Raw genomic sequence first — 25,680 nt, 5'->3', positions numbered from 1 at the left:
GGGGCAGGGCTGGGCTCTCTGCCTCCCTGTGCTCAGCTCTAGAACACCCCAGGATTTGGCATTGTTGAACCAGGATGGCACTGGGAGGAGCAAAGCTCAGTTTGTCCTTGGCCTGGGAGCCAGGGAGGTGCCTGCAGGGTAGAATTGATGAGCACAAGGTGAGGGGCATGCAGGAAGGGCAGGCACAGGCAGGGAACCAGGGAATGAACCTTGTGCCTCCCCCCTCCTGGCTTTGCTGGGCGTTTCACCTTTGTCAAGTGAACAGCACCAGAACTTTCCTTTATTAAGGAGTCCTAATCTAATTTTGTTATTAACCACTTGAGTAATTCACTGCCTCCTAAACTACCATTTTAAAAAGAGAGAAAACCATGTTTTCTCTTGTTTTTTCCCTTTTGTTCACAGACAACCTTCTTGTTTACAAGGCCAGCAGGTTTTGCTTTATCTTTCAAAAGAAGGAAATTCCCTTTTTGGTGAAGATAAGGTGTTCAGAATGTCAGCTTAGATAGCTGAGATGAAGAATGGCCACAAAGCAGCTTCTCATGGAAGTTCAGCTTGCCCTTAATGGTGGCATTGCAGCACAACTTCATCATGCAGTGCAGACAATTCCCCCCCTGCCCTCTTCCCATGTTCTCATGGAGCTCTGCCTCCTCTTCTGCTTTGGATCCCCCTTCTGTGTCTTTTCCCTGCTCAGTTCCTCTCACCACAGCTTTCTCTGAACCTAAACAAGCAAAAATGAAGCAGCTCTCAGCTGGCATTTGGAGCCCATGAGCTTGTTTCCTCTGCTGCCATATTCTGTTCTCTGCTGGATTTTGACATCAGCAGGATTTTCTGTAACACCTAAAATTAAACAACAGCAACAAATGACACACAGATGGGAGATTTTTGATCCAGAATTGAAGGCAAAGCTTGATCAGCACAAGCACAAATGTGCATGTGAAGACACAGGCAGGGGCAAACTGCAGGGAATAACCTTGGCTTTAGGATAACCACAAGACCTTTCTGGTGCTGAGTGGGCTACAGGCAGTGCCACCCAAGGGTGGGTTCTACTGCAAAGCCCAGACAGAGCTTTATTTTAATCTCAGTATTATTTGCAGCCTTATCAAGTGAAGCCTTTTGCCTTTCCTGTCCTTATCTCCTGGCTCCTGAGGCACTGGGCTCTGCTGACACTGCTGCTGAGCCACACACATGGTGGTGGCACAAATCCTCCTTTCCCTGCAGGAGAATGGGGATGGCTGGGGGACTCAGGCTGCCCTAACCTGTTTGCTTGTTTGTAGAGGATGTGCTTGTGCCAGTGAGAACAAAAGGCAGGCAGAAAAAAGTACTCTGTGTCCCTTGGCTGTGTTTTAATGGCAGTGAAGCTCTACTGCACTGAAGAGTGGGAAGGATAACTCGTGAAAATCCTCTGTGCCACCATGGCAGGGGTGAGTGTGAGGGATAACTCCTGAAATCCTCTGTGCCACCATGGTGGGGGTGTGTGCATGGGATAACTCCTGAAATCCTCTGTGCCACCACGGCAGGGGTGTGTGTGAGGGATAACTCCTGAAATCCTCTGTGCCACCATGGCAGGGGTGTGTGTGAGGGATAACTCCTGAAATCCTCTGTGCCTCCATGGCAGGGGTACCTGGGATGGGCAATGACCAACAGGCATCTGCTTGAAGCTCTTCTACTTCAGATGTGCTGAGCAAGGTTGGCTTTGCAGTTTGGCTGTTTTCACAAGTCCAGGGATATTGAGTCAGAATGGAAATACCTTGAGTTTGGTCTCCCAAATCCTGACTTCTTGCTGCCTACCTGAAGAAGTGAACCTTTGCAGAGTCATGCCCTGTATCCATCATTGTGTCAGTTCCCTCCTACTAATATTTCAACCTGTTTGATCATTTAAAACTACTTTGACAGAGAGATTTTGCCTCAAAGTGAGTATCTTCCTACATAGTTCTGGAAGTAGGTGGCTGGAGTAAAGAGAGAATTCCTCCTGAGTCATAGCATTATAGAATTAGAGAGTAATTGAAGTTGGAAGGGATCTCTGAGAATCTTCTGCTCCAAGCTGCTGCTCATGGCACCAGCATCAATAACTGGGCAGACACTGGAGGATCCATGTGCTGTGAATTATGGACAGAATGTTTGTGTTGAATCCTGCACACTGGGCATGGGAGACTCCACTCACAAGGAATTTCTTTTATGGCCATTTTGCTTGCAGAGCATCTTGTTTCTAATTAGTCTCTTATTTCCAATTTTTCAATCTTCTGCCTGTCTTCAGCCAATGGAGGGAGGGAGGCAATGCTAAGGTACATCCCTGAGGATTATGAGTTCCTAAAATACAGCTGTACAAATGCCTGACAGGCTGTAAAACTTTGGGTTGGAAATGTGCTGTTGAGTTTGATTAACCTTTTCTGAGAAAAAGAGAGGTTTAAAGTGAGCCCAGACCGAATGCAGCTCACCAAGAGCAGAGTCTGGACTTGCCAAAGCTGGAGCTGCCATGGCTGTGTGGGAGCAGTGGCACATCTGCCATCCAATCCAGCACTGCCTGGCCATGCAGTGCCTGTAAGAGGAGATCCAGCAGCAGGACAGGCTCCACAGAGGGACCCATTCTTGTCTGGGAGGCTGCAGCTCATTCAACACTGCTGAAAGGCTCTATTTTGAGAAGGACTCTCATAAGCACTGAGCTGATCCAGTTGGAGCAAACCTCTCCTGAATAACTCCAGATCAGGGGAGGAAAAGAAGCTAGTGCTTGGTTTTAAAATAGAAATTTGATGGAATCTATATCTGGAAGGCAAATTTTGTTGAAGTCCAAGATATGTGCTCAATATAAGCACTCTGAATATTGGAGAATTCATTTGGTGGAGTTTAGACAGAAACTTTGTGAGTTAATTGTGACTAAATCCTGCAGCTGCTCTCATCTCAGCAGCTCCTCTGAGCTCTGTCATTTCGCTTCCTTACAGCTCCATCCATGGTTACCTGTGTCTGTTTTCCTATTTCTTCCTATTGTGGAAGGTTCCTATTCTCCAAGGGGAGTATTAAAGGTCAGGTGGCAAGATGCTCATGCTAATCACTCTGTTCCTAGCTGGGATTTTCAGCTGCTTGCTCCAGTGAGGATTACCATCTTCTGCAGAAAATCCTGGAAATTTCAGGGGCTTATTTGCTGCAGAGTCTGGGAATTCTTTCCATAGCCACCAACGTGGCTGAATTTTTGGATAATGTCCTTTTTGCAGTGTGCTTGCAAAGCTGTTTGTTGGTTGTCAGCACATTCCCAGCAGCCCCCTCACACCCGTGACAAATATTCACATTTTGATCTTGGTTAGGAGGCTGCTGTGGATTTATTTCCCCCTGGGAGCTGCAGTCAATATTGCTTTCCAAGCACTTCCTGGGAGCAGCTTTTCCATCCTGCTGTGTATCAGCTCCCGTGGCAGGCTGCTCGCTGGGGATCTGGTCAGTGTCTCTGTGCTCCCACTGATGGACTTTGAGCAGTTCTGCCTCCAAACCCACTGCAGCCCTTCCTTCCACCCTGCCAGCAGCTCTGGGGCTCTCCCTGCCTGTCCCCCTGCCCAGATCCCAGCACCCAGGCATGGATGGATCTCCCTTCCCATTGCTCCTTGACAGTGGGGCCTCTATCCAGGCTACCCTTAAGGATATCCAAGGGATATCTAACCATGTCTAAAGAATATCCAGATATCCTTTCTCCTTAACCAAAGGACATGGTCTTTTATCCAGCCTGGTGCCCCTTAAATCAGCCTGGGTTGTATGTTGCAGTCCCCGACTCTGCAGCTCCTCTAAGGAACAGAGCAGGAGCAAAGCCCAGGCTGAATTTCAATGAGTGCAGTGTGACAGCACACCTGGGTAATGAATAGTGCCAAGGGTGAGTGAGGATTTGTTTATTTATCACGATTATTTCTTCATTATCTCTGAGCTATCAGGGAGCTGTGGAGTGCAGCCTCTCCCACCAAAACTCCAAGGCAGAATTTCCCTGCTTTGTAGTGTTGAATATTTAATGAGTTTCAAATGCCAATTATGAGTTACCTGCTGCCTGCTAGGAACAATAGGCAGCTTTGAAAAGACTTGCTCCATTCTTCCAAGCCCTGCCACATGTTTAGTGACTCCTTTTTTACCTGAGAATCCAGAGGCTCAAGGGTGATGATGGGAACTCTCAGCCAAGCCAAGGTGGGCCTAAAAGACCAGCTTGCACTGCTGTTTCTGTACCCTGAGCCACAGGATATCAGTTCTTATGGCTCTCAGTCCATTCTTCTGTAGTCCTGAGCTCATTTGGAATGGGATTTTTCACATCTGCAGTGTAGCACTGGATTTTTATCAAAATACCATATATATGTATATATATACATATATATATATAAATATGAGCTGGCAAAATTCCTTAAGAAACAAATGAATCATGGGCTGCTTCACCTGCATTCTCCCCACTCAATCCATTCCCTTTGTATCTTTGCCAAGTCCCTTGGAATAGTATTGACAAATATGGTTAAAAAGGACATAATTTCCCTCAAAACTAGTTCTGCCTTATCATGACAGGTGACTTCTCCATCCCCCCATTGAATGTACTGTGCAGCCAGTGATACTCAAGACAGTGAAATATTCCAAAAATCTGCTTCTAAAGGTGCATTTGCTGCCCTGGAAAGCACTGCCACAATGCTGGCAATAAATTCCATCTCTGATAGTGGTTTCATACCATTAGACAAGGATAATTCCCATCCTCTACACTTAGTTCTTGGAAGGCTCTCAAGTAAAATACCATTACTTTGAAGTTCTCTCAACACAAAATTGTCACTACATTTTAAAGAGTCGAGAAATTCCTCTGAGTTTGGCTACCTGGCACTGCTGGAGCCAAGTTTTTAGAAGTTTTTAGGAACCCACACTTGGAGACAGAGGTGCACAAGGAGGCACCTTCTGGATTTAGCACTTTGGATGACTCCATGAACTCACAGAGCTTCCTTGGATTCATCTTTATTACACAGAGGTGTAAAGGTAGCTGTGGTCTGTAGGTGAGGAATTCCACCTGTAATGTCCAGCCTGGCCAGTGGGACTGGGGAATGCCAGGCACAGGGATCTCTGCATCCCTCTGGAATGGTGCAGTGTGTGCCACAGCCTGGCTCAGCCTCTGCTCCCCATCACTTCTGTCCTCCTGCGCAGGGCATGGAGCACAGTTCTGCTGCTGCCTGCCTGTGCTGTTCTCGCCCTGCCTCAGGGCTGGAGACAGCCTGACCCTGTCACTGAACCAGGCACAGCCTGACCCTGGCACCAAACAAGGCACAGCCTGACCCTGTCACTGAACCAGGCACAGCCTGACCCTGTCACCGAACCAGGCACAGCCTGACCCTGGCACCAAACCAGGCACAGCCTGACCCTGTCACTGAACCAGGCACAGCCTGACCCTGTCACCAAACCAGGCACAGCCTGATCCTGTCACCAAACCAGGCACAGCCTGACCCTGTCACCAAACCAGGCACAGCCTGATCCTGTCACCAAACCAGGCACAGCCTGACCCTGTCACTGAACCAGGCACAGCCTGACCCTGTCACTGAACCAGGCACAGCCTGACCCTGTCACCGAACCAGGCACAGCCTGACCCTGTCACCGAACCAGGCACAGCCTGATCCTGTCACCAAACCAGGCAGAAGCTGACCCTGTCACCGAACCAGGCACAGCCTGACCCTGTCACCAAACCAGGCAGAAGCTGACCCTGTCACTGAACCAGGCACAGCCTGACCCTGTCACCGAACCAGGCACAGCCTGACCCTGTCACCAAACCAGGCAGAAGCTGACCCTGTCACTGAACCAGGCACAGCCTGACCCTGTCACCAAACCAGGCAGAACCTGACCCTGTCACCAAACCAGGCACAGCCTGACCCTGTCACCAAACCAGGCACAGCCTGACCCCATCACCAAACCAGGCACAGCCTGATCCTGTCACCAAACCAGGCACAGCCTGACCCCGTCACCAAACCAGGCAGAAGCTGATCCTGTCACCAAACCAGGCACAGCCTGACCCCAGGCACAGCAATGCCAGCCAGGCCAGGGGACAGTGGTGGCATTTTCAGGTGCCAGGCAGAGCAGCTCTAGCACAGAGAGGACAAACAGCTTGGTTCCTTGGGCACGTCCTTTCCTGCTCTGTCATTCCCTGGAACACGAGGGACTACGCTTCAGAAGCTGCATCAGTTTCAGATGTTGGTGCACCTCATTAATCAAAACACATCCTTTTGGAAGGCAGTTGATTGCAGCTGAGGCACAGAAATGCTTACACCTCAGCATCCCTGGTGCCTGCAGGAGGGAAGAAAAACAGGGAAAAGACCTTTAATGCTCTCCCTGGCTTAGTTCACATTATCTAATCTACAGGAGCATTGGAAGAATAAAATTTATTTCCCCATAAAAGCTCATTCTATTAGAAATTGTGATGAAAATAATAATATGAAATGATATTTGCACTGTGGAGTATTTGGAATGAGTCACAGGCAGTCTGGCTGTGCCAGGAGGTGGGAGTAGAAGAGGAGCAGGTAGCACACATGGGAGAGAGGATTGGGGAGAGGCAAACAAAGATGAGGAAGCATGTGCTTGGTGTGCTTGGTGGAGTCACTGCTGAGCAGCGTTTCCATACCCTGGGGCTGCAGGAACGGCAGTCTGTGAGGGATAACTCACCACGGTCACCTCTGGCCAGTGGCTCCTGCAAGGGAAAAGGGGAATATTTGCTCCCAAAGCAGAAGCACAGAGGTGAGGTGGGGATTTCCTCCCTGCCTGCCGTGGGCATTCCTTGCTGTGCTCAGCCTCCCTGCCTGCGCAGTTCACGTGGTTTCCTTCTCCTAGCAGGTAGGATTTGCAATGTCTGAAACAACAAACGTTCTAGAAAGCCTCAGATGCTCAATCTCTGCAAAAATATACACCAAAATCTCTCATATGGACAAACAGATTCCTTATTTTACTCCAGTGGTTTCACAGTCTGGGCGCTAGGAACTATTTGAACCACATTATCAATCTAGAAGCTTTTTAAGCAGGATAAGCAGCCATTCCCAAAGAAGCACAGGCAGGGCTGATTGCCACCTCTTTCCCTCTTTTTCCCCAGAAAAACCCTCTCCAATATCAAAAGGCAGGGAAATGCCAAATTGTAGCCGTTTTCCCCGCTGCTTTTGCCTCGGTTGCAGGAGGTGCCCTGCTCTGTGGTGAGGGGGAGCAGCGTTCCCAGGCGGAGCCGCGTCCCCGAGCAGCCTGGGCGGGCAGTGCTGACTCAGGAGCCCCCTGGGCCGTGGGGTTCCCCCGGCGCGGGAGAGCCCCCGCAGCGCCAGCCCAGCCTCCCGCAGGCCGGCGGCAGAGCTCGCCCAGATGCAGCTGCTTTTTACTGACTGGGGTTTGGATGATTTCTGCACATCCAACCCCGCAGGAGAGCGATAGTACCGACAGCCAGGGAAGAAGGGTCCTTCCAAGGCTCCGGCACGCTGCGGACGGGGGCTAAGGCAGCGTGTTCCCGGCAGGCAAACTTCTGCTAGGGAACACAGGCACTCCCGAGCCCCTGCTTTGCATGCAAGTGAGATTTTCAAGGTGAACCGCTGGTTTTCCTTTAGATTTGGGTTCGCCCCTTCCCACAAAACCCCCCGTGCCTTCACAAGCAAACCTGCCCCCAGCAGCCACACCTCCGGGCGGAGCAGGGAGCGCCCGCATCCGAGAGAAAAAGGAATATTCTCGCTCCTATTTATTTACTTTGTCATGTTTACGATGCTGCTGTTGATGAGCTGGCGGCAGCTCGGCGGCCGTGGCCGCTAAGGCGGGGCGGGCCCGGGGCCCGGCGCTGCCCGGTGCCCGCAGCGCCCGGGGCGCGGTGCCCGCGGCGGCAGCGGCGGAGCCCGCGGTTGCCGGGCGTTGCCCCTTTAAGAAGCCCGGGTGCTGTCTCAGGTAGGCAGAGCCTGTGCGCTGTAGTCGCTCCTATGGCAACCCAATAGAATGGGATCGCTTCATGAATATTCCCAGGAGCAGGGGCTGCATGAGGAATAAGTGATGACAGTGATGTAAGCAAGCAGTGGCCGCTGCAGGTTGCAGTTCATTGTGTTATTGGCCGGCAGGTTGAGGAGTTTGAGGCTTGAGCTTCGCTTTCCGGATGATGTCTGCCCGCCGGGAGCCACGGCACATTTGCATCTCGAAGCCAACATGGCAAGGCGGCTGCTGCCGCCGCTGCCGCCCTCCCTCGCCTTCCAGCCAGAAGTGTGTGGCTCTCCTCTAGACTACTTGCCCAGTGCTCAGCATCTGAGCAGACAGGGATTGCAGTAACACTCACCAAGGGGAGACAAGCAGCAAGTAGCCAAATCGGGACAACGGAGGAGAAGGGGGAGCTTTTTGCCTTCCCTCTTTTTTTTTTTTCTTTTTTTTTTCTTTTTTTTTTCTTTTTTTTTTTTTTTTTCTCTCATTCCCTTCCCTTCTGGATGCAGAGCCTGTGTTTTGATGCAGAGCCTGTGGATGCCACAGCCTGGTAAGGAGATGCCACGCCAGTCCCTGGTCCCCCGTGCCCCGTGAGCCGGGGGCAGGGGCCTGGGGGCAGTGCCGGTTCCCCTCGCTGGGCAGAGCGGGGGGGGTCTCTCCCTGTCCCCGAGCAGCAGCAGCAGCAGCAGCGGCCATGGACAAGCTGCCCCCCTCCATGCGCAAGAGGCTCTACAGCCTGCCCCAGCAGATCGGACCCAAGGCGTCGATCATGGACGAGGAGGATGACAGCGACAAGGACACCCGCAGGAAAAGCATCAGGCTCAAGCCACTGCCTTCGCCCTCTGCTGGGAGCACCCGGGCCCTCGGGGGGGACCCCGGCCGAGGGGGAGACCCCGGCCTGCTGGAGACGGAGGCCGGCGGCAAGGGCGCCAAGACCAGCACCAACGGGGACTGCCGCCGCTTCAAAGGGAGCCTGTCCTCGCTCACCAGCAGGCACCTCCACGACGCGGCCGAGGAGAAGCGGCTCATCGGCGGCGAGGGGGAGCCGGCCTCTCCCGGGGAGGACAAGAGCCCCCCCGGCAGCGGGGAGCTGGAGCAGGGGCTGCCTGGGCCCCCCCCACCGCCCGCCTCCCCCCCGGAGCCCCAGCAGCCGCCCCCCCGGGCCTGCTCCTCGACCTCCATCAAAGTGGAGGGAGGTGGAGGGTGCGACCAGATCACCCCAGATGAGGAGCAGAGGCTCGGCCAGGCCGGTTTCATGCAGAGGCAGTTCGGGGCCATGCTCCAGCCGGGGGTCAACAAATTCTCCTTGAGGATGTTTGGCAGCCAGAAGGCCGTGGAGAGGGAGCAGGAAAGAGTTAAGTCTGCCGGGTTCTGGATCATCCATCCCTACAGCGACTTCAGGTACATCCCCCCCTTTCCAAACCCCCTTTCCCGGCCCACTCCAAAACAGCTGGCCAGCCCTTGCCATGGCACCTCCTGCACAGGGCACCCACCCCAAACAGAACTTTCCTGGGTCATTCTAGCCACAGGAGCTGGAGGACACGGCCAAGATCTGCTCCACTCAAACCAGCTGCAGATTTCCTTTACATTTCACCTTAATTTTAGTGTCCCCACACTATTAGTAATTTTAAATTGTTTTTAAACCAATTGTCTTTGGGTTTTTATGATGGAAAGGCTCTCTTTAAGTTCGTTGTAAATGGGAAAAACTGTTCCCACCTGATGCACAACTTTAGATCTCTGATCCTAACTAGTCCTGCATCTCCATGGATGCTCTGCCTGATTGATGCTTCCCATTTTCACACCTCCAAGTCCTCTCTCTGCTCCTTCCTAAGACTTAGGCAGGAATGTTGCTACTGTTGCTGTTGTGTAGGTGTCTTACTGCAGCATGGCTTTTCGGGATTTGGGATGTGCAGGGGATGGCAGGTTCATTAACAAGGTCCTTAACTGAGAAAGAGCCCCTTTTGCATCTGTGCATCCTCATTTGCAAAATGAGTTTGGATTGGGAAAAGTTAACACTGACTTTGCCAAAGTAATGCTTGCTCTCACTCCACACCAACATTTCCATGCAGGTTAGTAAGGAAATGAACTTGGAAACCCTAGAGCCAGTTTTGGTAAAGTCCTGTATAGTCCTGCATAGAGGGGCTGTGTTTGGGTATTTCCGAGCAAAGTACTGTCTGCTGCACAGGTGAACTGTCCTCTGCAATATGTATGTAAAGCACTGCAATCAATAATTAATTACTGAGTGCAATCAATGGCTAAGGTTTATTGCCTCAACTTTAATTACAACGGGCTTACATCTCACATTTAAAAGCACACAGGAGAAAAATATTATTCAAACATACCTTTGTCACACTACGGGACTTTATTGAATGTGTGCACTCTGCAAGGAACCATGCATGATTCCCACAAATACACTTAGTGAGATAATTGCAGGAAGGAGTTTCAGGGTGGATTTGGCCTCCCAAAGGCAAGAATGACAGAAACCTCCTGACACCACCTATTAGGGATTTAGCAAGCAGCCCACATGCTTAGCAGATTCAGCACTGGCACTGACCAGATTCCTTGATACTTGCTTGGATTAACAAATGTTATTAGAAGGCTCTGTGAGTTGGAAGACTGCACTGTCATTTAAATTCAGTGCATTCAAGTGTCCCAAGCACACAGCTGACTGAGCTTAGGAGGGTTTCCAGCAGCTACAGCATGATGCAGAGTCCTTGCAAGCACAGCCTTACCCAATCCCACGCTGGATCCAGGAGAAAGTTGCCTCCCAGTGAGACTGACCAAGTAATAGCTCCCAAACACTGAAATGTGAGAATGAGCGGCTTTCAAAGGAACAAATCCAGTTTGGTACTCTCAGCTATATTTGCAGTATTTGCCATGAGTCTGGAGTGTAACTGCTGTGTTTTCTTGGGTTATTCTAGCAAGGCGTGCTCTGCGTGTCGCACCCGCAGGAAATTTGGGGTTTAGTGTCTGCGTTGGATCTGGAGTTAGGCAAAAGCAGTGTTCAGCTTCCATGTCCTTCTGCCTCTCTAGTGGGTTTGTTCCCTTCCTTATCTGTGCCTGTTTTCAGCACAGAACCAGCCTGGCAAACTTCAGCAGCAGGAGATGAGGTAACCACCTTGCCCAAGGTGAGATGTACCCAAGAGTTTGGGATTTTAAGCTTCCTACAGAACCAGTGCTTATTCTGTAAGATGATGAGGTAACTTTTCCTTCCTCAGGCACTTGGCTGTGGGGCCTTGCCCAAAGGAATGGAGTGTACTGGTGAGCCCAGGCTCCCTGAGCCAGATGATGGCACAGAGCTGCTGGCACTGAGCTGTTTGTGCGTGCAGAGCTCTGTGGGGACATGGGTGACTCCTGGTGTTAGTAACAGCCCCTGCCCTGATGGAGCTGGGAAGGCACAGGGAGCTGCTGTCTGTGCCTGTGGGCACATTCCAGGTGGGCTGGTTTCCTTCTGAGCTGGTGTAGCAGCCCAGCCCAGCCCAGCCCAGCCCAGCCTAGCCCAGCCCAGCCCAGCCCAGCCAGCAGCACAGGCTGTGTCCCTGCTGTCCCCCTGGGCCGGGGCAGTGGGGTGAGTGTTGGGAGCCATGTGCCAAGGCCAGGAGGAGCTGGATGCACCACTGCCTGCTCAGGGGGGATATTTCCAGGGAGGCTTTGTTCACCCCTGTTTCTAGGTCACCTGCAGCAGGTCTGTTTGGACAGGAATGCTGCTTAGAGCATGGGCTTCCATGGAGAGTGACCTGTGGACAATGGCTGCCTCGAAGGGGAAGAGTGGGAGCCTTCCCACCTTCTGTTTGGCTTTGTGTTCCCTCTTGCCCTCTGCTAAAGCATATCTCTTGGAAACAGCTCCTATGAATATGGCTAACATTTTTTGACCTCTGAAATGCAGCAGATTGCACCAAAGAGCAGATCTTATCAAAATATTTGCAAGAGCTGTATCTGTGCCCCAAAGGAGGGTGTTGTGTGCTTGGGGAATTACGCAGTGCAATTCCTGCTGCTCCGTGTTCCAGCCGGCTGCGGATCCCGGAGCCTCGGCATCCTGGAGGCTCCATTATCCTGCCCTTGGCTGGCACCAAGGCTGTGCAGCAGCGTTTGCTGGTCAAGTTTCAAGTGAGGAAAGGTTCAGACCCCAAGCTGGCTTTCTGTGCCTTTGGAGAGCTGCCTTCCCTCTGTGGGCGAGGTGCATCTCCAGGGCTCCAGCCCTCGTGACTGCCGGCTCTGGGCAGCTGGAGCTGGGAAGTTTGCGTGGAACACTCCAGGCCGAGGCACTGCTGTGCAATGACATTGGTGCAGTTCCCCGACTCCTCGGAGTCGCTGCTCCTTCTGCTTCCAGAGGAGTTCCTGATTTGGAATAGAACAGAGGCTTTCATCATTGTCTCATTAAATTACCATTTTAGCATCTAACAGGGCTAATTCCAGTGGCAAATCTATGACCCTCCAAGAGTAAAACAAATTAATATAGATTCAGGCTCTGTTGATCTCTGCTTTTAGTCCATTGTGAGGGGAAAAGACATCAAATGACCTTTATAAAAATCAAGCTCAGTGCCCCTGAGTACTCCTGACTAATGCAGTGGGCTGGTTCTAGAAGCACTTAAAAGGTGTCTTAGCAATTTCTAATGAAAATTAAGAATCCTGGCTCCCGTTCTGAGGTGCAGATGTGTGTGCTTGCAGCTGGAGTTCATTTGCATCTGTGGTTGATTGCACATCAGTGCAGAGCCACACCGTATTTCCTAGATCAAGATTTATCTGTGACTTTGAAAGCTCTTCCACTGCGTAGACAGAATTGTATTTTATTGCTTAGAGGAAGCATTGATCCAGTACAATTGGTTTAATAAAAAAATTCCAAACAAACAATGATCTGTCTCGTTCGTAGCTGACTGAAGCATATGGTTGGAGCTGCTGCCCAGAATTGCTTGCAAAAAAAGTGTAGCATGCTGCTTTTAGAAAGACCTGAGAACAGATACACTATCTGAGGGCCCAAAATAGTCCCAGCAGTGGATGTAAATAGAACTGCACATTATTCACTGCCCAGTAATCTATTAACTTCCTCACAGTGAAGAGAAGCTGCTGTCTCTCTGAAAACAATGGCAAACATTCCGCTCGATAGCAGACCCAACTACAGATTTTAGAATTCTTCTTTTCACTGCTCTCCATTACTTGTAATACTTGTGTGCAAACAGATCCTTTCTTTGGTTTGCTTCTCTGCCAGCACTCCCTGGCTGCTGGGACCCTGGGGAGGTTTCTGTGGCAGCAAAAACCAGGTGCTCAGGTGGGAGGTATAAGGGGAAAGAGCAAAATCACTGCTTCCCCTCGTGCTGCAGTGTCCCTCAGCCTCCCTTCTCGGGGGGAATCAGTGGGATTTACTAATTATAGTCCTAAGAACTGAACCCTCTAGCACTGTGGGATGGAGCAGAAATGGAGGGATGTGTTTACCTTTCCCACTCTCCTGAGCAGACCTGATTTCCAGTGCCTCTCTGAGCACTGCTCTGGCTGTGCACACTGTTCTCACTGGGAAGCTTTTCCCCGTACTTTAGAAGGGTAAACAATTGCTGGAGAGTCCAGCAGTGCTGACTGACTTCGGCAGCCCCCTTGGGTGGGGGTTGCTCCCTGCTCTGAGGCAATAATGCCCTTTTGTCCATCTCCTGCCCAAAGTGCTGCTCCTTGTGCTGCCCTCCCTCCACTCCTGCCCACACCCAAACGCTGAGTCCGTGCCTTTCCCTTTGCTCCAAGCGCCCAGCACGGAGCAGGATGGGCAGCACTTGGGAGCTGTGGCTCAGGGAAGGGGCAGGGAGCAGTGGCTTTGGTGGCAGGACCTGTGCCTGCCATTGGACTCCAACAGGAGTGGGGCAGCTCCCAGACCTGGCTGCCTTCTCCTCCTCTTTGTGGTGATGGTGTGTCCCTGGGGTGGCAGAGCTCCACACATTGGACACAGATCCCTCTGCCTTTGCTGCAGAGAACTTCCCAGCCAACTCCCAAGGCACTGTGCTGGAGCAGAACAAGGGCACCCCAACAGGAATCATTCAGAGGATAATCCACATTCTGCTGAACACATGGATTGGGTCCCTGTTGTCTTCAGTGGACTTGCAATCAGGCTGCAGAAGAGCCATGGCTCTGTGGCTGTTGTAGTTGAGACAGTCACAGTAAAAAGCAGCACACTCCATTTTCAGAAGGCTTCAAATCATATTTTACTATAGCATGCATGCTTTTTATACATTCTTACAAAACTCATAAGTTTACACTTTATTCATTGGTTGCAAGAGACAAAGTCCTCATTGGAATAGGCAGTTGCAGGTTTCTCTTATTTATCCTTCTTTCTTTCTTGGTTTCTGTGTCAACGACCTTGGTAGGAAACTCTTTCAGGGGTAAACATGGATCCTCTTACCAAACTTCTCAGTGTCTCACAGAAGTCACTGTAAAACCTCTTCCACATGTGACCAAGAGCTAAGGGAGTGAAACTCCTGCATCCATACTTCCCATGCCCACAGGCAAGGCAGGCTTTGTGCCCCAGCTCACTTGTCAGTAGGCAGAGGATAAAGAATCCCACACCAGACAGTCCATGTAGGAGTCCAGCTTTTTGTAGGAAACACCTTCACATGCCTGAGCTGGAAAACAGAAAGGCCTCAGTAAAGGCAGCACCTCAGTGGGTCACCATGGTAAAATATTTTAGGACTAATATTATGTTTTTTTCACGTGGAGAAAATGAGATAAAACAACATAAATAAATAGTAAAGCAAGCATTGAGATTTAACAAAGAATGGTTGAGATTTTTTGCATAAATTTAAGCCAGGCCCTTCATACCAGTCTCTGCCAACAGATGAAGACATTATCTCTCCTAGAGAAGCTCCTCCCTCAGTACACTCAGGGATGGCTCCTTTGGGAAAAACAATTTAATGTTTTTTTTCCATCTCTTCTTGTAAGATAACATATCTTACTTATTATATCTTATTCAGATCCTGATGTGAAAAAAAGATTAATTTTCTCATGGCGTTACAAAATATTGACTATGCTAACAATGAATGTTCAATTCACTTCCTGGCAGCAAGGAAATTGGAAATATCATCCCAGGTTATAGTGAGGTGGCTCAGCCTGGTGGGGATTGAGGTAAACCCATCCCTGGCCTGGGTGTGGTGGAACTGAGGCCCAGTTGTGCAGAGCAGGAGCATCCCCTTGGTGAGAGCTGTGCCCTGGGGCTCTGCAGGGAGTGAATGGGTCATCCCTGGCACTCAGAAGGGCTGATGAGGAGTGTGTGAGGAGCCGTGGGTGCCTCCAGAGGACTGGGCACATTCTGCTTTGGACCATTTCTTAGGCTGGCTCTGTGAGCAGCCAGACTGGGAAATGGGCCCGTCCCTCCCACCCTCTTCCCAAGCCTCTGCTACTTGTTGGTTTGTCTGTTGTTATAGCAAAAAATGATCACTGCTGTAAACAATGACATGGTGTTCTCTCCCATCCTCATCTCAGAGCGTTATTGCAGCTACAGTTTGGGACTGGGCTCCTTGCCTGACACTTCTGCAGGAGCTTTCTTCCAGAGGGGGAGGCCCTGGGGCTCTGCTCACCTGCCCTGGCCATCACACCCCACCTGCAGTTCCTCCTCTCTTCCACTGCAAACCAGGCTGGGCAAGAAATGGGCTCCTACAGAAAATCCCCTCCTGCACATGCCTGCCCCAAGGCCACCCTCCCACCCTGGAGGAGGCAGGAATTCTCTGGGAAGCCCTGCTTTGATCCATGTCCTGAGTGTAACAGCACAACCAAGCTCCTGGCTGCTGTTCCTACCCTGAGCTTTTGACTTTGCAGTCTGATTTTTAATGCAGTGCTTTGTACAGTTGTTAGGATTTTCAGAACAGCTCAGTCTCTGCCTTTGGCATATCTCTGGGTTCATTAGCAGGTGTGCAGCTCTTCCAGGCTGTGCTGCACTGCCCTCTGCTCTGAATGAAGCAGTGCCTGTAGCAGGAGCTACAGCAAAGGAAGAGGCTGCACCACATTCCAGGGCTACTCCAGGCTCCAAAGGAAACACGCTCTGCCTGTTATAACTCCTGCTGGTTTTCTCCTTCTCACCCTCAGCCCCACTCTCTCCAACCTGTTGTCTTGCCCATCAAACTTGAAGTTTGTGTTCCTCATCCCACCAGTGCCAACTCCATTTTCTAGACTCTTTGTGGCAGGTGTCTTGTCCAGCAAGTCCTAGATGCCAATATCCAGCTTCTTTCTCATCTGATCACTGATTTCCACCTTGTTTGCAGTAATACCTCTGCCCCTCACCCTTGTCATGTTCCAGTGTGTTGGGTTGGCATTTACTCTGTCCACTTCCAGTCTCCATCCTTATCCTTCAGCTTTTTCTCTAGGTGGGTCTCTCCAAATCAATTCCTTCTCCTCCTACATATTCTTAGTTGCTGTTGTCCTTCCAGCTCTTCCAACAATCTCAGTTTTCTCCATCCCCTTCCTTAAGAATGGATCATTTTTCCCAGTAATTTTAAACCCTTCCACATTATCCTTCTCCTTATCCTTGGACACTGCCAATGTTTAGACAAAAGCTACCCTTTTTCTAGTTTTTAAACTTGAAAGATCTCAATCCTCAGACCTAAGCATTTAACATGATGAATTTGTCTGGAAGCACAATCTCCACTGCAGGAGAATGAAACAGATTTTATTTGAAGGAAAAATGTGGTTTCTGAGGGTAAAACCCACAGAGTCAGTGTAGGACTTTGCAGCACTATTTTAAGGAGGCAAATTTGGGGTTTTAATCCAGTGTTATTCTGGTTAGGTAACTGTGCTAGTGCTTTCTGTGGCACTGAGGTTTTTTTCTGCTCTAGAGTCGCTGCTGCTGCACTGAAATCCATTTATTATACAGATAAAAGAGTGATCTTTGTCTGGAGATAACAGTGTCATTTTAGCTTGAAACCATTGAAATTTGTCTTTGTTTCTGATGTGTTATGAGCATCTCATTAGCAAGCCCATGAATCCCTCAGTTTGCTCTCAAAACCAACTATCTGAGCTCTCATCTCTGCCAGAGCAGAGATTTCCTCCTTTCTCTTATTTTTGAAAGCTGTGTTGGTGCCAAGGCAGTTATAGGTCAATTGAGTTATTGTTGGTTCTAATTGGCACTCTAACAAGCTATTAAATCAATTTACCTACAGATGAATGTCACTCAAAAAGCAAGGTGCCAGCTCCTTTTGAGAACTTCAAAAAGCCCATTGCCACTGCTGAGTGTGAGGGAAAGGTCAGGCTGCAGGGAAGTGGCTACTTGAGATTTGCCCCCGAAGTGTTTGTGCCACTGAGCACAGGCCAGGCTGTGAGGAGGGATAAGAGCATTCCCACAACTCCAGGCCAGGAGAAGAATTAAGAACATCAGCAGCTCTGGCAGATCTCTTGCATCCCTTGCTGGGTGTGTAACAAAGCATGGGCTTATTTCCATGTGGAAAGATGCAGGTGCTGTCCTGCTCCTTCCCAGCTGTGTGTCCCACGTGCTTTCCTGTGGCTGTGCATGCAGGTGAAGTGTCCACAAGCAGCCCCCAGCTGGTGACATCATTGTCTTTTGAATGTCTGGAGATTCAGGAGATTTCCTCAAGAGTCAGAGTCATTATGGTGAGCAGGGTTGATTTAAGTTCCTTTCTGAAGGAAGGTTGGGTTGAGCTCTCCCCCCAGCAGCACTGCAGAGCTCATCCCCATGGAGCTGAGCCCTCCTTGGCTGTAAACCTGTCAGTCCTGAGCCTGCAGGGCAGGACAAGGGCTCCTGCCCAGGTATCCCTGCCAGTTCAAAGTCCAAGCTGCTGTCCTGGATGAGCATGAGGAGTGCTCAGGCCCCCTGGAGCAGGCTGGGGTTTGCTGAGGCTCAGGGCAGAGCAGGATGCAGCTTGGCTCCGTGCAGCTCTGCAGTGCTGACAGCACCAAGCCCAGGTTTGTCAGCAGACACAGCACTCAGGACTCCAGAAACACAGCAGAGGGAGCAGATGTGTCCTGGGCTAGCAAGGTGCTCTTAGAGAGACCTTTTCCATGCTGAATGCTTTGCTAGCTGGGAAGTCCCTTTCCCAAGTGGAGTTATTCATCGTGTGCAGTATCAATGTGGTCACTGCGTGCCTGGTGTGAGCAGCAGGCTGGAGGAAAAGCAGGCTCTTATCTCCCGAGGAGATGCTGCAGGCAGCAGGGGAACACAGTGCCGTGAGAGCAAAGCAGATGAGCAGCCAAGGGGGAATTCCAAGGTCAGCCTGAGGGCCCACCACTTCCATGTTCCAGGGGCACAGCAGCTTCCCCAGCCATGCAGGGTGCTAATCTCATTTGTGGTGACTCGTCCAAATGTGCTAATTAAGGATTTAACTCGCGGCCTCTTTGGATGGAGAGGTTGTCTGTGTGTGTGCATCCATTGTTCCAGAGCTCAGAGGCAGCAGAGGAGCTGCAGGGTGCCAGCTGACTCGGGGCAGGAGCTCTAACTCCTGGTTTTTTGGGGTGTTTGTGAGTGCCAGGCAATCAGGAGCTGTGCTGGGAACCACGGGGAAAGTTGCACTTTTGGGGTCTCCCCTCCTTTATTGCCATTGTGATGGGCTCCTCTGCTGTGGCTGCAGCACAGGCACTGCTCCCTCATCCCACTGTGAGCTGGGAGCACAGGAGCTCTGCTGGGAGTCACTTCTGCTCCTGCTCAGAACCTGGGCACTGTTACAGTGGGATCCTCGCCCCACCTGGGCACGGGGAGGGCATGGAAAACCCGGGGAGATCCAATTGGATGTGCTGGGTGTGGGAAAGCAGCGTCTGGCAGTTATCAGCTCTTGGGAGGAGATAACAGCTGCATTCCAGAGACTGGGGGACTCCACTCCACAAATCCTGGCCTTCCCAGGGGTGTCAGGGCAAGGGGCTCACCCAGCTCTGCTGACACCTCTCAGCAGGGCAGTCGTGGGGGCACTGGGGGCAGGGGAGCCCCTCCCTGTGCCCCGTTGTGCCCAGGTGCAGAGCCAGCTCAGGGACACCCTGGCTCTGCATTGGGCACAGCTGGGCAGTGCCAGCCTCGCTCCTGCCGTGTCCTGGGCCAGCTCTCCCAGCAGCCCAGGAGATAAGAGAAAAGATAATGATGCCTGGCTCCATGGAGCTTTTTTTAACAATAGCAAACCCACTTTCATTAAGCACAAATTCTTAATACTTCACCTTTCCCCCTTCACTTCAAAGTACTAATGCATGCACAAGTTACACTTCTATTAATAACAAGAGGAATATATTTTTCCATCCCTATTTTCCTGTGAATGGTGGGGAGGGCAGGAGGAGGGACCAGTCTAGACTGCAGATGATGGTCTGTTCTCCTTGATGCCCATACAAAGCACTCGTATGGTGCTCATTTAGCTCTGCATGCTCCTGGAATGACAAGCAGTGCCTGGCAGACAGAAGGACAAGCTGGAAGGCATGTCAGGCATACAGGTTGGACCTGTGAGCCATCCTGAGCTGAATTCTCCATGCCTTGATTGCTCCAGCTTTAAGAAAAGGGCTGAAGGTGCTGCCAGGGGAGATGGAAGATGTTGGGGGACTCTGGAATATTTTAATGTAACAGCAGATGCCAGAGGAGATACCAGCAAGGGTGGGCTTGGTCTTTACCAGGCAGTTTCATGAGGATTTCTTTGGGATTCTCCTTTTCTGTGTAGTGCTGTAGATTTGGTCTCACCTATTGTCCATCTTTTATCAGGACCCCAAAAAGCAGTGGAGCTGCGTACCAATAGGGGATTTCTGAATCATCACATCCTGTGTCTTGATAAGGGAAGAGATTACCAGTACTCTCCAGTTCCATGTATGGTGCTCTATTGTCTGGCAGGTTTAGAGCTAGGCTGGAAAAAGATGGGAAAAAGCCTGCATGGAGAGGCAGGCAAGATGGATTTTACCTTTTATGTCCATAAATGAGAATTGTGAAGCCCCTGCATGGGGTTTGGAGATGCTCTAAGAAGAAAATGTTCCATCTTTGCCTCACCAGTCACGTGTACTGCAAGTGTGCTTCCCTTTGCTTTGGGAATATGCAACTCTTGGCTTCAGAAACACTCCCAAATACCTGGTCTGGCACAGGAGCTGTGAGGTGTCAGTCCCTGCTGTGGTGTGGAAGCTCTAGCAAACATCCCTTAGGCTGGGTGGCTGGTGGCTTGAACCAGAATAGAGCCCTAGTTCTGTTTCTTTCTCAACAATGTCTGTCCTATTCTATGGCATTTCTAAAGGCATTTCTTATTTCAAAGTTTGCATACAGAAGTGCACTATGTGAGCCTTCTGTCAAGCTTTGAGAATTTTCTATAAATCCATTTCCCACATTGGATCAGGAGGTGATGTGCTGTGACCCTTGGCTTTTATTGCAAGCACCAGTGTGCTCCAGGCCAGCCTGGCTCAGGGCGGTTCCCTGTGTGTGCTGTGGCTGGGAATGAGACAAAAACCTGGCTCACAGATGTGCTTCAGCCAAACTCCAGCTGTGTCCATGGCTCCTGCTAAACCCTGAGTGCTTCTGGACAGCTCTTGGGGCTCAGTGTGTGCAACCACAGGGAAAGCTGCACTATTGGGTTCTCCCCTCCTTTATTGCCCCTGTGATGGGCTCCTCTGCTGTGGCTGTGGCTTCTCCTTGCCTGCACATCCTGCTGGGAACTTGGGCCCAAGCCTTGCAAAGCAAGGCAAACCCTTCTGCAGCATGAGCAGCAGTTTGGGCTAACACTGGCAGCTGTGGCTATGGCCTAGGACTCCTGCTTTCCAACAGGGGATCTGGAAGCCTCATTTGCAAGTAAATTCACACAGCCAAATCTGCACTGCAGACAAAAAAAGATTTGCCTTGACATCATCTGCCCTGCTCTGCGCTCCGCAGTCAGTCAGGAGAGCAGAGCACAGCTCCAGCCTCTCCAGCTCAGCAGAATTAAGGCTAAGCTTCATCATGAGCTCATGCAAGCTGTTCCCACCCCAAATAATTGGCTGCTGCATGCTTTGTGTCTGTCTAGCCATTGCTGCATGTGGGTGGGTGTGTTGTGTGTGTGTGAATGAGTCTGCTGTGGAAATGAATGCGTAACATCGGGGGTGCAGCTGATAATACAGTGCCTTGGGAATGCTGGGGCTGGGAGCAGTGTGAGGCAGAGCTGAGCCCTCAGACACCTGCACAGAGATCCCTCTGCCTGCTGCCACAGCATGGCCATTCCCACTTCAGACCACCACCACCTCTTCTTTGCTCTTCCTCCCACACTAAACCCCCTCAGGAGTGTTTCCAGCCTGTGTTTCCCATAGCTGGGATGTAAAAGCAGGACAAAAAGTGGTGTCATTCCTCCAAAGCTCAGTGCCCCCATCAGCACAAGCCTCTTTGCAGGTGAAGAGGAAATGCCAGAGGTGCTGGTGTGTCCATTGGGATGGGAGACAATGCCATCTATGAGTGTGGCTGTGGGGACACTGCTGGCTGAAGTCAGGGATGAAACTCCTGTGGGGCTTGGCAGCTGTTCTGGGGTGTTGCTCTCACAGGGCTGAGCTGTTCCCAAGCACTTCCAGTGCAATCATCACACACTCCCTCAGGAGTGGCAGCATTTCTGCCCACTCTCCCAGATAAGAGGTGCAGAGACAGGCTGTCAAAGAGCTCAACAAGGTGCCCCGAGTTGGGCCCTCACATTTCCTCAGCCCTGCTTTCTCTCCACACTCCTGTGCCCAACATTTTTTCTTCACCTCTTTGAAGTTAGGACAGGTCAGTGGAAACTTGTACCTGCCCCAAACTGGGATCCTGACATCTGCAGCCCAGTTAGGGAAGAGGAACAGGGTTGGTTATTCCTCTGGTGGTGTGGTTCAGAAAGGAGCAGGGCTTTCCTACAGCTGGGCACAAGAGGAGGGCTGAGAATTCACCACAAGCTCTTGGAAAACTTGCTTTTCCTAGGCAAAGTGTGGCCTTGGCTGGCTCAGGGAGAGGAAGGGAGGGTATTCCAATAAAGGAGTTTAGTAGTAATATAAACTACCCAGATGATAAAAGCCCAAGGCTTTGGCAGAGCCCCTGGTGACCTTTGCAGGCAGGCAGGTGACTCTGTGAGTAAGGGCAGTGCAGTTCAGATACTCCAGCTTTGCTCAGCCCCTGCCCTGGAGCTGCAGTGGTTCTGCTGCATTTCCCTCAGCTCAGCCTGGCTGCAGGGCTGGGTGAGATCATCCCTGCACACATTCTTGTGGATGCAGGAGGGTCAATCACCATTCCTGTGAAATGAGGGTCATTATTAGCCAAATTCCCAGCTGAGAATGGCCCTGGGGATGAGTTTCCCCCCTTGGAGGCACCTCAGGCTGTGTGAACCCCAAATTCCATCCAGGGACCTGCTGGTGCTGCACTGCTGTCACCGGTCCCAGATTCCACTCCCAGCTTGGTGCTTGTGCAGTGGCTCTTCAAGGCAGGATTCAGCCAGCCTGGGGCTCTCTTGCTACAGTGGAAGTGGTTCAGAGCCCTGAATTTTCTGCTCTTTGCCCACAAAACAGCAATTTCTGATTCAAGGATGCCTTTCCTGAAGGAGATCCCTAATTTACTGTCTGAATATCTAATGAGCTAATGTGGGGTTGGATGCACTTTAGAGCAGAGCTGATGTGCTCCCTGCTTTCCCTGGCCTCCAGTGCAAGACCCTCTGCTGTTCCCCACTGCAGTGACTTGAGAGCTTTCCCAGGAACCCTCACCACTGACCCATCTTCCTCCTCCTCTTCCTCAGCCTCCCTGTGGCCTCCCAGTGCCAGGGGCTCCCAGCTGGGCTGAGGCACAGCACAGACATTTCTGCTGGCATGAAAGAACAAGAGCAAAACCCTGGCTCTTGCCTTACTCTGAGCTTAAGCAGGACTGGATGAACTGCAAGGAAGCAAACCACAGAAATCATGTAATCATGGTGGAAATGCACGAGTTCCCAGGCAATTGATGTGATGTCCCAGCACATCCCTGCTGAAATCAAAGGCTGAGCCTGCTGCAATGGCCTGGAAATTGGGTCCTGTGTGTGCAGAAGGAAAAACCACAAGGATGTTTTGTGTTTTAGGGAAGAGGGCCCTCTGAGAGTGTGTTCTTCTTGGGAAAGCTGGAATTCATTGAGACACTGCTGCCATCCTCCATTGCCAAGCCAGGCCAGGGAACAGACTTGCCTCTAGGCACCACAACCAAAGGATGAGACTTGTCTTTTCTTTTAAGGCACAAAACTTAAAAGCATGGAATAGTCTTTTGTGCCTGTGACTCTCAGATCCCAGGGCATGTTTAGGTTCTTTTAGGGTTCCCTTTTCTGCACTCAGGACCAGAAGTAGATTTTTCTAGGCTGGTGGGGAGGGCAAAGTGCCCATCTCACATTTCCATGTGGTTCTTTGGGCTCAGGCATGAACAGAGCCTGTGCTGAGCTCCTGCCTTGAAGTATGGATTTAAAATTGAAAATAAACCCTTACACCACATTTAGTGGTACCTTCAGTGGCCAGGGAAGGGTTTGGCTGTCACTGCCTGGGAGCAGCTCCTGTCCTGCTGTCCCTGTGGTAACCATTCACTGTGTCTCTCATCTAAGGCTGGGGCAGTTTTGTGTCCCAAACTCCTTACAGAGGTTGTTATTTCACATTGCCCTTGTAGCTTGTCTGAGCCTGATGCCAAAGGGGAAATACAAGGGCAGGTGTTGTTATTTATTGGGTGTTCATGGCTCTCATATCTGCTGTGCCCCAGCTGTGTGTAGGAATAGCTTTGTCATATTCCTGTGAAATAGCAGGGACATCTATTCCCACCTTATGGCTGGAATAGCAATAAAGAGAAAAAACTCCTTTATTTCCTCTCATGCAGGCTGAGCCTGAGTGGTGCAGACATCACAAGGAGCTGTCCTGCCTGTCCCTGCAGTGTCCCTTTCCCAGCCTGTCCCTCTGGCAGGCTGGAGCCTTCTCCTCTTGTATTGATGGAAAATGCATCAAGCTGAATATATTTCTGAAACAACTTGTTTCTGGCAGGTTGTTCATTCTAAAAATATATTTATTTCTAATTGCTGAGCAGAATGCTTAATGAATTCTTCCTTCCCAAGAACAATTAATCAAAGAAATGATTTAGGGTTGGCACTTGCTCCCCCAGGGCTCAATGGCTTTGTTCCAGTAGAGCAGGGTAAGTCCAGCCCATAGTGGAAAAGATTTATCTGAGCATTTTTCATGGTGCCCATCACAGTTTGTCTGCCTGTCCCTGGCACTCTGTGTTGGAGGAGCAGCACTGCACAGCAGGGTCACAGCAAGTTGACAGAACCCCTGCAGCTCCAGCTTGCTCTGCAAGGTCTCTTGATGGGAACACATGGCTGGAGAGGACTCTGTGGGTCACAGACCCTGCCAGTTGTGATAGAGGAGAGCCCCCTGGGGATCCCCAGCACACCACCAGTCAGAAAGTTTGCAGTGTCCTGAAAGAGCAGGAGAGATGCAGCAGCATCCCAGGTGCTGGCAGAGGGCAGGGAGTGCTGGGTGGAAGTGCCTGGATCCCCACACACCCTCCCATGCTCCTTCCCAGGAGTGTGTGTAGCACATTCCATGCCACACAGGCAGGGAAATGCCCAATTTCCTCCTACCAGTCTGACAGGAGAGGAAAGGCCTTAAATATCCTGAATGTGGCCACTGAATTCTTTCTATTGTGATTCAGAGCATCCTCTGTGGGCAGGTGTGTGATGTCCTTTCTGGGCAGGATGCATTTCACACATCCACTGCCTGAGTTTTTCATTCTGCTGTCCCAGGGTGTGCACCAAGCCCTGCTCCTGCCCCCTCACTTCCTGCTGGGTTTCCTCATTGCAGGCAGCCCAGCACAGGAGCATTAGGAGGGACAGCCCCAGTTCCTCAGGACCTGAAGGGGCTTTGGGGATGTGAAGCTCAGAGCTCAGTGCCCTTCACACTCTGAATTCCTGCCCTCTCCTCTCCCTTCTGTTGAGGGAGTGAGGGAGGCCCTCTGCAATCTCCACCCCTCTGTGCCTCAGTTTCCCAGCTGGCAGATGCTGGTGGGGAGACTCAGGCACCTGCCCTAAAAAGCTTTGAGGTCAAAAGGGAGCCAGTCCCTGGGGAGCTCCTCAGTGCTTCAGTAAGGCAGTAATTAATTCAGCAGCCATTCCAGGGGGAGGGATAGTGGATTCACGTGGATGCCTTAGGTAAGCACAGCCTCAGTACAGTATGTTTCTTCTGAGACTGAAAATAATCAGAAGCAATTGGACTTTTTTTTTTTTTTTCTTAACTGCTGCATTTTTAGAAGGTGATTCATCTCTTGTCTGGGGTCTGGGCTACCTGAACAGCCCCAAGATCCCAGCAGCATTAGTCTTTTTGAGGATTCATTGTGCTCCATTGCAGCCTGAATAACTCATTACAAACAAGAGTCTGATGTGAGCAGCAGGAGAGCTGGGCAGGAGAAGCATTTTGTGCTTTGGAAGCTGAAGTACACACAGGCAGTGCCTTGTTACCTTTTCAGGGGCCTTACTTCTTCCACCCCACTCCTTCCCCATGGCAAGAGGCTCTGGCACCACTGGGTGTGAACCTTGTCTGGAGCAGTGGTGCCAGCAGGGACATTTCCCACCAGGGCTAAAGGATGGGAAATCCTAAACCATGGAGGATTCCCAGAAAGTGATGTGGATAATGAGGAGCTGAAGGTCTGAAACACAGTCTAGTGTGTGCTCCATCCACCCCAATCCATGTCCTCAAACATTGCACCTTGGGCACTGCCTCCAGGACTTCAGCCATATTCACCGGGTGCAGAAAATCCACATTAAAACCTGGCTATCCCTGTTGGCCAGAGTGTGTTTAACCCCAAAGCCACACTGGGAAAGAAGGGATTTTTCCAGGAGTGACCCCTCTCCTGCAGGGGTGCTTCAGCTGTGC

At 50.9% G+C, this 25,680-nt stretch overlaps 1 protein-coding gene across 1 annotated transcript in view; it reads left to right on the top strand.

Moving 5' to 3' along the window:
• Positions 1-8,475: 8,475 nt before the first annotated feature.
• Positions 8,476-25,680, top strand: part of HCN4 (hyperpolarization activated cyclic nucleotide gated potassium channel 4) — a 104,789-nt gene continuing 87,584 nt past the window's right edge. The window contains exon 1 of the mRNA XM_036389879.2: positions 8,476-9,306. Coding sequence (XP_036245772.1) covers positions 8,600-9,306 — 707 coding nt within the window. The 5' untranslated portion in view covers positions 8,476-8,599. The remainder of the gene's footprint in view (positions 9,307-25,680) is intronic.

This window comes from Molothrus ater, chromosome 13, assembly GCF_012460135.2.
Source record: "Molothrus ater isolate BHLD 08-10-18 breed brown headed cowbird chromosome 13, BPBGC_Mater_1.1, whole genome shotgun sequence".
Taxonomy (NCBI): Eukaryota; Metazoa; Chordata; class Aves; order Passeriformes; family Icteridae; genus Molothrus; species Molothrus ater.
The sequence above is the reverse complement of the archived record's forward strand: the minus strand, read 5'-3'. Positions and strand labels throughout refer to the sequence as shown.